Source organism: Macaca thibetana, chromosome X (assembly GCF_024542745.1).
Source record: "Macaca thibetana thibetana isolate TM-01 chromosome X, ASM2454274v1, whole genome shotgun sequence".
Taxonomy (NCBI): Eukaryota; Metazoa; Chordata; class Mammalia; order Primates; family Cercopithecidae; genus Macaca; species Macaca thibetana.
This window is the reverse complement of record NC_065598.1, coordinates 43,407,937-43,423,014: the sequence shown is the minus strand read 5'-3', so window position 1 is coordinate 43,423,014 and position 15,078 is coordinate 43,407,937. Positions and strand designations below refer to the sequence as shown.

At 37.0% G+C, this 15,078-nt stretch overlaps 1 protein-coding gene across 4 annotated transcripts in view; it reads left to right on the top strand.

The window, feature by feature from the left end:
• The window catches only part of MAOB (monoamine oxidase B), a 713,383-nt gene that overhangs the window by 666,261 nt on the left and 32,044 nt on the right, over positions 1-15,078 (top strand). For all 4 annotated transcript variants that reach the window (XM_050775651.1, XM_050775652.1, XM_050775653.1 and 1 more), the window contains 2 exons: positions 9,162-9,266; positions 10,307-10,398. In XM_050775651.1, coding sequence (XP_050631608.1) covers positions 9,162-9,266; positions 10,307-10,398 — 197 coding nt within the window. The remainder of the gene's footprint in view (positions 1-9,161; positions 9,267-10,306; positions 10,399-15,078) is intronic.

Sequence of the window (15,078 nt, the reverse complement as noted above, 5' to 3'; positions counted from 1 at the left end):
TTCTCAGCCACTACCACTCCCATCTTCCCCATTTCTTTCTGTGTGGACAATCCCAGGCCTTTCATATGCTGTGGTGCTGCTGGAAGATTCCAAAAATGCAACATTGCCATTGTCTGCACCTCACTCCACTTTCACCCATGTGATGGTGCAATTAGAAGACAGTGTCAGTGCCAATTCTGGGTGCTTAGAAATGTTAGCAAGCAATTCTATAAGAAAAAATCTAATTATCTGATCAAAAAATGGGCAAAACATTTTAATAGACATTTCTCAAAAGAAGACATCCAAATGGCAAACAGACATGTGGAAAACTGCTCAACCTCATTGCAAATCAAAACTACAGTAAGATAGCATCTCACCCCAGTTAAAATGGCTTATATCCAAAAGACAGATAATAGCAAACGCTCGCAAGGATGTAGAGAAAAGGGAATATTTGCACAATGTTGGTGGGAATGTAAAGTAGTACAACCACTATGGAGAACATTTTGGAAGTTCCTCAGAAAACTAAAAATGGAGCTACCATATGATCCAGCAATTCCACTGCCGGATATATACCCCAAAGGAAGGAAAACAGCATATCAAAGAGGTATCTGCACTCCCATGTTTGTTGCAGCTCTGTTCATAATAGACAACATTTGGAAGCAACCTAAGTGTCCACCAACAGATGAATGGATAAAGGAAATGCGGTACATATACACAATGAAGTACTATACAGCCATAAAAAGGATGAGATCCTGTCATTTGCAATAACATGGATGTAACTGAATATCATTATGTTAAGTGAAGTAAACCAGGCACGGAAAGACAAACACCACATGTTCTCACTTATTTGTGGGATCTAAAAATCAAAACAATTGAACTCATAGACATAGAGAGTAGAGGATGCTTACCAGAGGCTGGGAAGTATAGTGAAATGGTGGTGAGAGGAAGGTAAGGATGGTTAATGGGTAAAAAAAAAAAAAAAAATTAAAGAATGAATAAGACCTACTGTTTGATGGAACAACAGGGTGACTCTAGTCAATAATAATTTAATTGTACATTTAAAAATAACTAAGAGGGTATGATTGGATTGTTTGTGACACAAAGGATAAATGCTTGAGGGGATGGATACCCCATTTTCCATGATGTGATTATTACACATTGCATGCATGTATCATCAAAACATCTCATGTACCCCATAAGTATATACACCTACTATGTACCCAGAAAATGTTTTAAAAATTAAAAAATTGGAAATGTGAACAAGGATCGTGAAATAGGCACACGAACAGAAGAAGACAACCATTTGCCCAACTACAGTTTGTGAGACTTCTCCCCTCCTCCCTCATGGGAAAGACTAATTTTCTTTTCTCTCAAACTGCAAGTATAGGTCAAAAGGAAAGCCTGGTCCTTCAAATTAGTTTATTGCCTAAGAACAATCCTTATTCATAACTGTAAAAATGATTGAGTTATAGAGGGGAGGGTGGCTTACCCTGGCTCCCAATGGTTAGAAGGGCAAGGTTCCCATGAGCGTCAGAGGAGACATTCTGAGAGAAAAAGGTCACTCCTCAGGAACTGAATCTGAGAAGGACTAGGCCACCTGTTTCTACTGACAGGGACTGCGTCCAGCATCAATATTATGATGGCAAAAGGGCTTCCCAAATGTGGCAGAAATTGGGGTGTAGGGTCTTTGCTTCCAGAAGAGAGGTCAGGAGAGGAGAAGGACATGTAGAACATTGATGTTGACGATAGTAATGGACCTGTCACCCAGCCAGCCTGTTTCTGAGAGCCACTCACTCACTAGGTGACGATTCTAGGAAGTGGAGTTCAAATGTTTTAACTGAACATACAGGCTCCAAAATGAGGCCATGTGAGCATCAGTTTGGTTACTGTTTTTCAGGAAGTCTGCTTTAAAAAGTCAAAGACAAATTTTCATGGCAGGAATTCTGATGCTAGGAATTCATCCAAAGGAGATTCATCAAAAGTGTGGTCATGGCTTTATGGGTAAGAAGTGGTTGTATAAATGATGGTACACTCATAATAATCACAAAACCATCAGCAATATCCATTTAGTGCATACATCCTGTGTACCTTGTATAATCTCCATTATTCCTACAGTACACCCAAGATAGGTATCATGATTCCAATTCTAATGATAAGAGAACCGAAGCTTACAAATGTTGAGCAATTTACCTGTAGTCATACAGCTATTACTTTGAAGAGCCAGTTCAAGTCAGTTCTGTTGGTCTCTTAAAAGCCATCTTATAATCCTTCTCATGAGACTTTAGTCCAGAGCCTCTAACATTTTTACATTCTTAAAAATTATTAAGAATTCCAAGTAGCTTTTGTTTTTGTGGCTCTATCTCTCTATATTTGCCATCTTATAAATTGAAATTGAGAATCTTAAAAATATTTATTGATAGAACTTAATTACTTAAAATAACAATAATAACCCTACTATAAGTAAACATAATATATTTTTATTAAAAAACTGTTTCCTAAAACAAATAAAATGAGTGAGTGGCATTAATTTACATTTTGCATATCTTGTTCACGTCTGGCTTGATGGAAGACAATGACCCTGGCAGCTACTGTAAATCAAATTGAACTTCCAATAGCTTTCACTCATGAGCTATGAGATCTCAATCTAGTCATTTAAACTTCTCTGAGCTTTATTTCTTTTACCTGTAAAAGGAAGAAATAACTTCTGCTGAACCTACCTAACAGGGCTGCTGTAATGATCAAAGAAAAATGCTGTATGTAATTAGACTTTGTAACTTAGACACATCCTGGGATGAGCACTTATTCTAATGTCTTCTTATGATGTCTTCAGAAGAACAAGCCTCCCCGGACAATGTTCAAAACAGTAATAGTAATCACTGGACTGTTTGTATCATGGCCAAATCTGAGGCACAAAACTCTTGCCTCAGAATGTGTAATCTTATAAACTTAGACATTTCCTCCTTACCCAGCTTATTCCCTGGAAACTTGAAGATTTGCAATCTTTTATGAGTCTAACAATAGCTCTTTCCTGTGTTTATCAGAAGTTTTCCCTAATCTTATAAAAGAAGACTTGTTTTTATGAATTTATCTAAACTAAGCTGTTGCCTGCTTAGACATAAGACACCAAGGAGGTTAAAGGATAAAGTGTTTTATTCTGCTTCATGATAGTTTTCTTTACATATTGTTTGGTTTCCATTTACTCACACGTTTACTGTTTTTGGTTTTAGAGTTTTGAGCAAACCTCCTTTCTAAGAACATTCCTGAGTTAGGAGGGCTTTAACAGCTGGTCTTTGACACCATTGCATTGCTGGAATTATTGCTATTTGAGCAAACCTCAATGTTTTGGGGACCCCATTGAATGAAAATCACTATAATTCAGCTAAGGTGACATTTCAACTGGGTTATTCAGATGGGATCTGTCAGCTAGAGTCTTGGAAGGGGCCCCTTACCACCCACATCACAGCACTTCCATATGACATGTACTGTACAAATAATTTATCTCTGGGGAAAGGAAGGAGGGATGGTGGAGAGGTGCCCATCTTATGTGTTCTGGTGGGAGGTTAATATAGAAGGATGTGGCTGGGTGCGGTGACTCACACCTGTAATTCCTGCACTTTGGGAGGCTTTGGTGGGTGAATTACCTGAGGTCAGGAGTTTGAGACCAGCCTGGCCAATATGGTGAAACCACGTCTCTACTAAAATTACAAAAATTAGCCAGGCGTGGTGGTGCGCACCTGTAATCCCAGCTACTCAGGAGGCTGAGGCAAGAGAATCGCTTGAATCAGGGAGGCAGAGGTTGCAATGAGTCAAGATTGTGCCACTGTACTCCAGCCTGGGCAACAGAGCAAGACTCTATCTCTCTCTATAGATGGATGGATAGATAGATAGATAGATAGATAGATAGATAGATAGATAGATAGATAGATAGATGTGCAGGATGCTTTTGTTGGGCAGGGCTCCACATGCAGGTCATGGTTAGTTAGTTAACTCTGCCTTATTCCAAAAGCTGTCCTTCACCTTTTCCCAGGCCAAGTCTCATGTGTCAGACTGAGCTCTCACTTTCTGGATCAATTGTCTTTATGTTTCCAGGAGCTACCATGGTTGCTGGTGCAGGCCCTGGCAGTGACAGACAGACATTAATTAACCACATCTGCTGGGCTCACACTCTTCTTCAAGTCATCTGTTGGTGATTTCTGACTGAACCAATGTGTTTATGAAAACAAGCACAAGCAAACAAAAAAAAAAACCTAAATAATTGAATTGTTTGGCTGAACACTGATTTCTTCCTCTCTATCTTTTTATTAATGGATGTTCAAGCAAAACTATGCTGTTCTTCCCACTTATGGTGTGGCTATTCAATTGCTTATGGTTTTATCTCTTTGTGGGCACAATGCCATACTGATAGTCCAGAAGGATGACTTTGTACACCAGTCATAGATGCACATTGCTCTCAGTGTGCAGCTTGATTTGGTTCTTTGCTATTTAAGTTCCATCCCACACCCCCTTTGTACAAGTGCATTGTGTTGAGGGGGCAGGGTTGGGCACTACTCGGTTGATAGGAATCTGCAGAGACCAGAGTGGGTTTGGGTTCAAGGGGAGACTTAAAACAAGTAGGATAGATAGTTATAACATAAGGAGCCAAAGTACAAAAGATCAGTTTAGAAATTGGGACATTGTGTGTCAAATAAATGACAAGTTCAAGGTCACACAGCTGAAATTATATCAAGCATGCATTGTGAACCTACTGTGTGCCAGCAGTCTCTGCCAGCACATCCTAAGCATACAAAGATTATAATTACAATGGTAGCAGCTGTGGTAATAATATTGATTGAGAACTTACAACATGCCAGCCACTGTTCAAAGTGACTTACATGTATCAGCACACTTCATCTTTCTAACATGCCTCCAAGATAGTTACTATGATCACATTTCACTACTGAGTTAACTGAAGCACAGAGAAGTTAAGCAACTTAACACAGTTAGTGAGTGGCAGACCGTGACTCAACCCAGGGAGACTGGTTCCAGAGCCCATGCTCTTGCAGCATAGGGCCCAATGAATGAGGTAGAGTAGTAAATGCATGAAACTGGTGCAGTGGAGTTAGTGGCAGATGAAAGAGAAACAGAGAGCTCTGGGACACTGAGAAGACCACCTAACCCAACTGTTTATGGTAATCTGGGCATACTTCCTGGAAGAAGACAATGGAGTCAATAGATGTTGAATCACAAAGACTGATATCTGGGGCCTGGAAGATTAAGCAACTGTCTTACTCTGTGTCAGTCATCTTAGGCGAGGCAGAGCTAGAATGGGGATTGACTTCTTCTTCGTGGAGAATGGTCCCTGGATCAATCCACAGGTTTCTGCTGAGCAAGTTTTATGTATTGAACTCTAATGGAGGAGGGATAAGTGGAGGTTTTCAGGTCAGCATGCAAGTTGTATGGAACATGAATTATTTCTCAATAAAGCTGATTATAAAACAAAATCAGCTTGCACTCAGCAGCCAGAAGTTGCTTCTAAATACCACTCTCTTGATAAAAGGAAAGGCTTCTTGGACAAAGGACAGATCCTAGGACTTGGGCAGAAAAAACAGAAGATGAGTCTGGAGAATATTCTAGTGCCAGAAATGAAAATAAAATGCTCAACAGACAAAAGGATGGGGGCATGTCAAAGGGACACAGGGAGCCGACCTGAAGGAGTGCTCAGAAGTAGAATAATTTGAGCAACAAATAAATAATATAGTGTTGGATTATAACACAAGGTATGAAACACACATATATATGTCCACTGTTATAAATAAATGATTGAATAAGCAAGTAAAGGGGGAAAAGAGGAAAACCTTCCTTAGAAAAGAATTCAAAAAATTTGTGGGGTTTCTCCGTCTCCAGAAAGTGGAGGTTAGCTCCCACCATCCCCTCTTGAGGATGTTCTGAACTTAATGACTCTCTTCCAAAGAACAGAGCATAGAAGAGGGGTGAATAGCAACTGTACAGTGGAGAGACCTGACAGACACCACCCTAAGCAAGGAATCAAGGTTAACATCATCCATGATAGGTCATGTTGATATCACGTGCCCTCTGAGGTGACATGATGAAAAGAGCACTTGGTCTTTGTGGTAGTCTTCCCCAAAATTCATAGTCCCAATCTAAAAATGAAAAAAAAATGTAACTTCAGACAGATCCAAATTAAGGGATATTCTACCGGATAACTGACCAGCATTCTTCAAACTTCGAAGGTTATGAAAAATGAGGGACTACTGAGAAACTATCACAGACCATAAGACACTAAGAAGACAGGACAACTAAATGAAATGTGATATCCTGGATGGGATCCTGCAACAGAAAAAGAATGTTTAGTGGATAAATGGGTGAAATCCAAATAAAATCTGAAGTTTAGTATATAGTGATCTACCAGTGTCGATCTCCTGGTCTTGGTCAATGTACCATGTAATGTAAGATGCTAACATTAGAGAAAACTAGGTGAAAGGTATATGGGAACTTTCTGTACTGTCTTTGCAACTTTTTTTGTAAAACAAATATTACTTTGTAAAACAAAGTTATTTTGTAAAAATTTGTAAAACAAATTACTTTGTAAAAATGTGTAAAACAAATAGAAACTATATTTAAAACATAAAGCATAAAAGAAAAGTCAGCAAGTGTCAGTATGCTGATCAACTAGAACTTTCATGCATTGCTGTTGGTAATGTAAAGCAGTGCAACAACTTTGGAACACTATTAAACTTAAAAAGTTAAACATACACCCACCATGTGACTCAGCCATTCCCCTACTGGGCATTTACCCAAGAGAAGAAAAAATATATGTACACAAAAAGACCTGTACAAGAATGTTTATAGCAGTTTTATTCACAGCAGATCAAAACTAGAAATAGTTATCAACAGGTGAAACAAACCATGGTACATCCATACAATGGACTACTACTTAGCAATAAAGAGGAACAAACGGAAACTTGGACAAACCTCAGAAATATCATGCTGAGCAAAAGACGCCAGATACAAAGGTGTACATCTTGTATGAGTCCATTAAAAAATGTGAAAACAGGCAAAAACAATCTATAGTGACAGAAAACTGAACAGTGATTGCCCAGGGCCAGAAAGGGGACAGGGATTGTCTAGGAAGGGGAAAGAGGGAACTTTCTGGAGTGATAGGAATGTTTTATATCTTGATTGGAGTGGTAGTTACATAGGTGTATACATGTGTCATAACTCCCCAAATTGCATGTTAAATTATTTAATGTGGGTACATTGTTGAGGAGATATTGGTCAAAGGATACAAAATTTTAGTTAGATAGGAGAAATAAGTTCAAGAGATCTATTGTACAACATAGTAACTTTAGTTAAAAACAATGTATTGTAGTCTTGAAAATTGCTAAGAGAATAGATTTTATGTGTTCTCACCTCCCAAAATGATAGGTATGTAAGGTAATGCATATGGAATTAGCTCAGTTTAACCATTCCACAGGGTATACATATTTCAAAATATTATGTTGTATATTATAAATATATACAGTTTTAATGGCAGGTTAAAATTTTAAAATAACTTTTAACTATAAAAAATATGGAAACTAAACTAAAATAAAATGAGTACATTGTATGTAAAGTACACCTCAATAGTGTTAATTAAGAAGGGTGGCAGTTAATTTTTTATGTCAACTTGTCTAGATATTTGGACAAACATTATTCTAATGTTTCTGTCAAGCTATTTTTAAGATAAGGTTAACATTTAAATCAGTAGACTTGGAGCAAAGCAGATTACCTTCCATAATGTGAATGGACCTTCTCCAATCAGTTGAAGTCCTTAAGAGAAAAAGATTGATGTCTCCCAGGAAAAGAGGGAATTCTGCCAGCAGACTGCCTTTGAAGTCAAATTGCAACTCTTCCCTGGGTCCGTGACCTACCCTACAGATTTTGGACTTGCCATCCCTCTCAAACAACATAAGCTAATTCCTTAAAATAAATCTGAATCCTTCTCTCTGTCTCTGTTTCTTTCTCTGTTTCTGTCTCTCTCTCTATCTATATCTGTATCTATATCATCTATCTATGTGTATATGTCTATGTAGTTTCTACCTATGTATGTATGTATGTATGTATGTATGTATGTATGTATCTATCTATCTATCTATCTCCTGTTGGTTCTGTTTCTCTAAGGAATCCTGGCTGAGAAGAAACAAAAAGCTGTATCTCAACCCTTCCCTGAGAATCTTATGGCCTTATTGGAGAGAGAAGACCAACATGGCCACAGAATTAATACAAGAACAAATATGAAATCTCTTATTACACAATTCTAGTTTCTCTGCCTACAACATCAACAGAAGATGCGTCTTTGTTGAATGACTCAGAGTTTTGCGGAAGTTTTTGTTGACTGACAACTTTAAGTTATTCTGATTCGGTTGAAAGATGCTGTCAGAATGCACAGCCTGGCTTCTGACTTGGGTTTTCAGATTGACCCAAAGTGATTTTTGTGTATGTCTCTTAAGTGCCATCAGCAGGTTAATCCTCCTAGAGATTATTTATTTTTAATCCTTGGAATGATGTGTTCCCTTTACTTCTGTGTCGAGGTATCCCTGTGGGAAGAACCAGGTGGTGTAAACATGTCTGGAAGAGAAGCTTGAAGTTGTCTAATCTTTCTGCTTTGACTTTGCTGGTCTCTGGGAACTCCTGTGTTTACCTAGCACATATGAGTCCTTGGGAAAGCTTTCTGGGCCCTGTTTTATGGTTCTTCTAACAGATGGTTGCATTCTCGTGATTGATTTTTCATCCCCTTCTAAGCTGTATAATGCTTATAGTTATAATTTTCTGACTCTCCAGGCACACAGAGGCTCCTGACTCTGAGATATTTGCAAGTACCATTGGCAAACAAGATTTCCTTAGGTTAACTCCACTTATGTACTGGTATTTAAATTTTATATGCTAAGGGCTCCAATTTCAGAGAGAAACCTCTTTACCATGCTTGGTGTGTCAGTGAACTTAATTAACACAGAATTTTGCTGGAAATCTCTATGCTAAAACGTTAAGTGGGGTTCTGAGGACACAAGGAGCTAAAAAGTTGAGTGTGTATCACATATTGATAACTCACATGATTTTGCTTGCAGACATTTACCAATTTGGCAGATTATCTACTTTTACATTGTAGTAAATATTTCCTTTTTAAAATATCTTATATCTCACAGGGCAAATCATACCCCTTCAGGGGGCCGTTCCCACCTGTGTGGAATCCAATTACCTACTTAGATCATAACAACTTTTGGAGGACAATGGATGATATGGGGCGAGAGGTAAAGCTTCTTTGACTATATTTGTATTTTTTGTTTTGTAATACGTTTAGTCCTTCAAAGAAAGAAAGTACAATATATCTCCAACACCTAGCACATTGTGAGCACACAGTAGCAGTAAAGATTTGTGAAATGAATGAATGAACTTGTTTCTAACCTCTGCAATAATAAGATGTCAAACAGATTGATATTTGTATACTAATGATGAGTGGGCAGGAGATTGGGTGCCACTCAGCCTTCTTGGAAAGATGTTTCAAATTTTGGAAATCTTCGGTACATAGCAAAATTAGACTTCTGGGTCTTTGATTCACCACCATGCCCAAACAAGTCATAAGTAATCACACATAAAGCATTTTTTTTCTTTTACTTTAAGTTCCAGGATACATGTGCAGAACGTGCAGGTTTGTTACATAGGTATACATGTGCCATGGTGGTTTGCTGCACCTATCAACCCGTCATCTAGGTTTTAAGCTCCACATGCATTAGGTATTTGTGCTAATGCTTTCCCTCCCCTTGCCCCCCACTCCTCAACAGGCCCTAGTGTGTGATGTTCCCCTCCCTGTGTCCATATGTTCTCATTGTTCAACTCCCACTTATGAGTGAGAACATGTGGTGTTTGGTTTTCTGTTCCTGAACACACATAAAGCTTAACTGAAAGCTCCATAGACATGATTTGCTGCAGCTCTGTGATCCTTGTTAAAGAGTTAAATTTATGAATGTTCTCTAGAAGTTAGTAACTTAGGAATCCATATCTAGAAATAGCCCAGTTACAACATGCCTCTATTTATTGTGCAGGAAGTTTTATCACAAATTAAATATGGCTTGAGTGGTACCGATTTATAATAGGAAAGCTACATAGACAGCATTAATTATGCAGTAAAAGCAATATTGGATGAATTTGGAAAACTTAACATTTTTCCTCTTTAAGGTAGAGTTTTTAATACTATTTGAATAGTTATTTAAAATGGAAAATTACAAAAATAAATAAAATAAAATAGAAAATTGCATTTGTCTTTCTCCTTCGAATCCTCATCTGAATGTAGATTCCCAGTGATGCCCCATGGAAGGCTCCCCTTGCAGAAGAGTGGGACAACATGACAATGAAGGAGCTGCTGGACAAGGTCTGCTGGACTGAGTAAGTCTTGCCGTTAGGCACAGGCATTTATTGTGACCACCTTTCAGGTTCATTTAGCAATACCATTCAACAAGTATGGAACAAGTAGCTGCTTTGTGTCTAAAACCACACCACCAGCCAAGTAGAATGCTGAAAACCATTGGAATTGGCTCCTACCCTGAAGATATCTGTACATACAACTTACTTCTTTGGAATAGTTTTGTATCACAAAGGTAGTATTACCCTGTGAAGTCCTCAGAACAGACCAGAAGGTACTAGTTTCTTTATATAAAACAGCTTAAAGACCATCAGCTTAAAGCTCTCATTTATGAAGTTGTTGATATAGGACAATTTTTGTATTCTTCACTGGTGGTCAAATGTGGAGATGGTTAGCGTGTGCATTTGCCATACCTTGTGTGATGTAGTGCAACTCTTCAAGGACTTAAAGAGGAACCTCTAAAGCCTTTGTAGATAGTTCACAACTACAGGGGAAACATGTGTGACTGGACTGGCTGTTCCCCTTTAGTGAAAAAACAAGTACCCATGAGATAAGCATTAAATTCTTGTTGGCAGAACTGGGAATTGTAGAGAAATTGTGAAGGCTTGTATAGACAGACCACGTGGAGAGGCCGCACTGCTCTTGGACAGCAGGGAAAATGGAAAGGATTATGAGGGTTCCAATTCAAGCACATGGTAAATTTGTGGTAAACAAAACAAGAAAAATGGAAGCCAAATTCAAGGAGACTGCCCTGCCTTGCTGAAGAGCGTTAGTTGAGAATATGTTTGGCTGTGGGGTTAATGTCTTCATTTTTAGGCATCATTCACTGCCAACTAAAAGTAAAAACAAGCTTTTAGAATATCTGAATCTAAAAAATGGAAATAATCAAAATACATAAAATTCATATACTTTTTGATATAAAAATTCAGCTTCTAATAATTTAGCTTTAAGAACGTGAGACAAAAGAAGAGAGAGGCATACAGGGAGAGAAGGAGAGAGGGAGAAAGAGTGAAAGAGGCAGATCCAAAGCATTATTTTTAAAAGAGAGGATCGGAAAACCCAATAATAAATCGGCAGAATCAAGTATGGAACATCTAAAAAATTCAATACTCGAGGGTTTTAAAAAATCGTGTTGTAGAGGAATATTTAATGACTGGAAAAAATAGTAATATTAAGCACATAGAAAAGCAGGCTGTTGTGGTATGGTATATGATCTCATTTCTAAAAGCAACTATTTATATATGCGCTGCAAAAGCAGCGGACATCCATTGAAATATTTTTAACGTTTAATATTACTATGCAAGCATTTATTTTTAAAATGCTTAAAAACTTTACATCATTAAAAATTATTCTTTAAACATCATATTTCATGGTACCAGAATATTCCATGGAAAATGAATACGTAATGTATTTGTCCATTAACATCCTGTTCAACACATTGGGTACTTTCTGTTTTTTGTTATTATTATTATTATTATACAATACTCTATAATAAACATCTTTGTGCCTCTCCTATGTCTTCAACCTTTAAAAGCAACCAATTTTGGAAGAGTAAAATCCTTTTATGTCATGAAATGAATGCCTGTTATTAATTATATTCTTTTAAACATTTATCTAATGCTATCTAACACTTCCATGAGAATGTAGTGTGCAATATAATTTATTTTAATTGTAATAAAATTGTAGTATTTAGGTTTAAATTATATACTTTAGATTTTCAAAATATAATAAGTATATAATTATCTGAATTTTTTTATAACTCCTGTTATGAAAAGCTTTTAATAAATTCAGTTAGGTCTTTTCTCCTTAGAGAACTTTTAAGTTTCTTGGTGATAAAATCAATCATATGTCTTTGGGATCACAGGAACTTGACATTTTCTATCATAGCCCTTGGCCTAGTCCTCCACTTAGTGAATATTCTAAGTTGTCATTTGACAAAATAAAGCATTCTGAGATACTAGGAGTATAAGAACACAAGACAATTTTCTAACTCTTCCCAAGCAAGATACACACAGTATTATTTCCTGAATTTAAATGAAGTAAGCCCCAGAATATCCAGTCTATTATTATTCAGACCAAAGCACAATCATACATTCCAAGACTAATGTTGATTATTCTTTCAGGTATTGTCGTTTACAAAGTGCACTTCACAAACATGAACTGTATTTTCAATGTGATCACAGCTATGTAAAAACATTTTTTAAAAGACCTATACTTAGAAAAAAATGCATCAAAATGAGACTAGTAATTGTCTTCTGGAGGGGCAGAAATATGGAAGATACTCATTCTCTCATCTTTTTATCTTAAAAATTTTCCAAATTTTATATAATGTGTATGTATTTTTCATGTAGAAAAATATTATAACATTTATCTTTTAAAAAGTCAACAGGGCAAAAAATTCAGAAATATTATTGCACTAACTTCCTTGACCTTCCATCCTTCAAATATTGTTCTTATTTCTTTTCTTACTGAAGCTCCTAGAGTAAATTCAAATAAAGGATTAGGAAGAGACTGGCCCTTCAGAATTACTTTTAGATCTCCCTTTAGTTCAAACCAAAATTATTTCTTTCCCACCAAATTGGCAAAATAACAACTAGAATTCCAGCAATATTTTTGTTAAATATTGGCTCTCCAGCTGGGCCAATGTTAAGTTTCAGTTATTTATTACCCCCTTTACTGTATGCCCCTCAATCCACTTAAAAAATAGGAACAAAAGAAATTGGATTTTAGGAAGCAGCAAATAAAATACTACTTTTATTTTAAATTGACTTCTGGATATTTGTTTTAGTTAGATATTACAAATTGCCTCCGCAAGGAAGTCATGAGTTAACAATTTCCATCCCTTCAATTATCCTGAGAAATCTTACAAAACTAACTGTAAGTCACTTTAATGTATATATGACACCATTTCACAGGCTATAATGATGGGGACTGTCATAGATGGGCTGTCAGGTTGTTACGGCTGCAAATAATGTCAATAACTGATATGTGTGTTAGGCATGATTCTACAAACTTCTAGGGTCAAGATACAGTAAAGTAGAGAGATGCCCCTTGGTGAGTATTTGTACTTCCAAGGCTGTCAGCTGACTAATTAGAAAACATTTTGGGGTATCAAAAGCATGAGTTTTGAGTCAAGTATGATCTGGTTTGAAGTTGTGCCATTATGTACTCCTAAACTGTCCGAGACTCCGTTTTCTAGCATGTGAACTTGGAAAAATAATAGAGATTTGATATGGTTGTTGCAACAATTTAACAAGATAGTGATTTTAAAGACAATGGAGTATGGAAAGAGCTCAATAAATGGAAGACAGTATCATTTATTTCACCCATTGTCAACATTACCAGATGGAAAATTCTGCCTCAGAAATAACAAGATTAACAATATGCAAACTTCATGTCAAAGTCAAAAGGGGGATTGGACCTTATTAAAGATATCCCAGAGTGCACATTACTACTGATGAATTTTAGGATGTGCTAGATATAATGGAGTCCTTGAAATTGGATGAGATTATTTGCTTTCTGATGTGCTTCCTGATAGGTGATAACCTCTCACCATTTACCTGCCAATGTCAAGCAAAAGGTTACTCATTTATGCTCTATGAATTGCTTGTCCCCTCATCCATTATTTGAGCTTGTCTTCTGTTAGGCAGTAAAATAACTGAATAGATAACTGTGACTAATTTTGTGTTTGGTACAGCATCTAGCATATCCTTTGCACGTTATGGATGTTTAAAAAATACTGTTTAACTGATATTTCTCATCAATCATTCATTTGTTCAATCATGCAACAAGTAATTATTGAGTGCTTACAGTGTTCCAGGCATTTGTTAACGGGGACACTATGGTGAGTGACAAACATAAGATCTTTGTTCTCATAGGTTGATATTCTAGTGGGGGGAGACAGCAATTAAAAAGAATAAACCAATAATCAAGACCATTTCAGACAGTGAAAAGAGTTATAAAGATACTATACAGTAGCAAAATGATAGAGAATGTCAGGGTGCTGGGAATATGGAAACCAGTGGTCATTTTCATAGACAATTGAGAATATGTCTTTCTAAGGAAACATTAGAGTAAAAAGAAGAGGGTACAAGATGAGGCAGAAAAGGTAGGCATGGGCTAGATCACATAGGGCTCTGGAAGCCATGGTGTAAGATCTGAATCCTTATTCTGGTTTTAATAGGATAACAATGGGGATTTTTTTAAGCAAGAAAATGACATGATTTGATTTACACTTCAGAGAGAGCACCATGGTAGGGAGGGAGGGAAAAGCCTCCGGTTTTGAGTGTGGTGAACAGATACCAGGTGAGGATGAATGGAGGCAGAGAGGCCAGTCTGGAGGAAGTAATTGCAGTACTCCTGGAAAGAGATGGATGCTAAATTTGTGGTGAAGGTGGAGTGATGTGGTGAGAGATAATGGGACTTCCCAATGAATTGGATGGGGGAAGATCAATGGAAAGAGAGGAATAATGTTTGATTTCTAGAGTGTTGGCTTTTGCCATTGAGTAAATGGTGGTGCTTTTTACTGAGATGGGGATCACTGGAAGAGCAGCAGGAATGTAGGGAGAAATCATGAAAGCACAGAATCTGGAATACAAGCTGATTCTGAGTAAGGTGTTTTGTTTACAGGGAAAATAATATGATATTTCAAAAGCCTCTGATGTCATGTTTTGTAATATTAGATTCTAGTGACAATTTTTTGA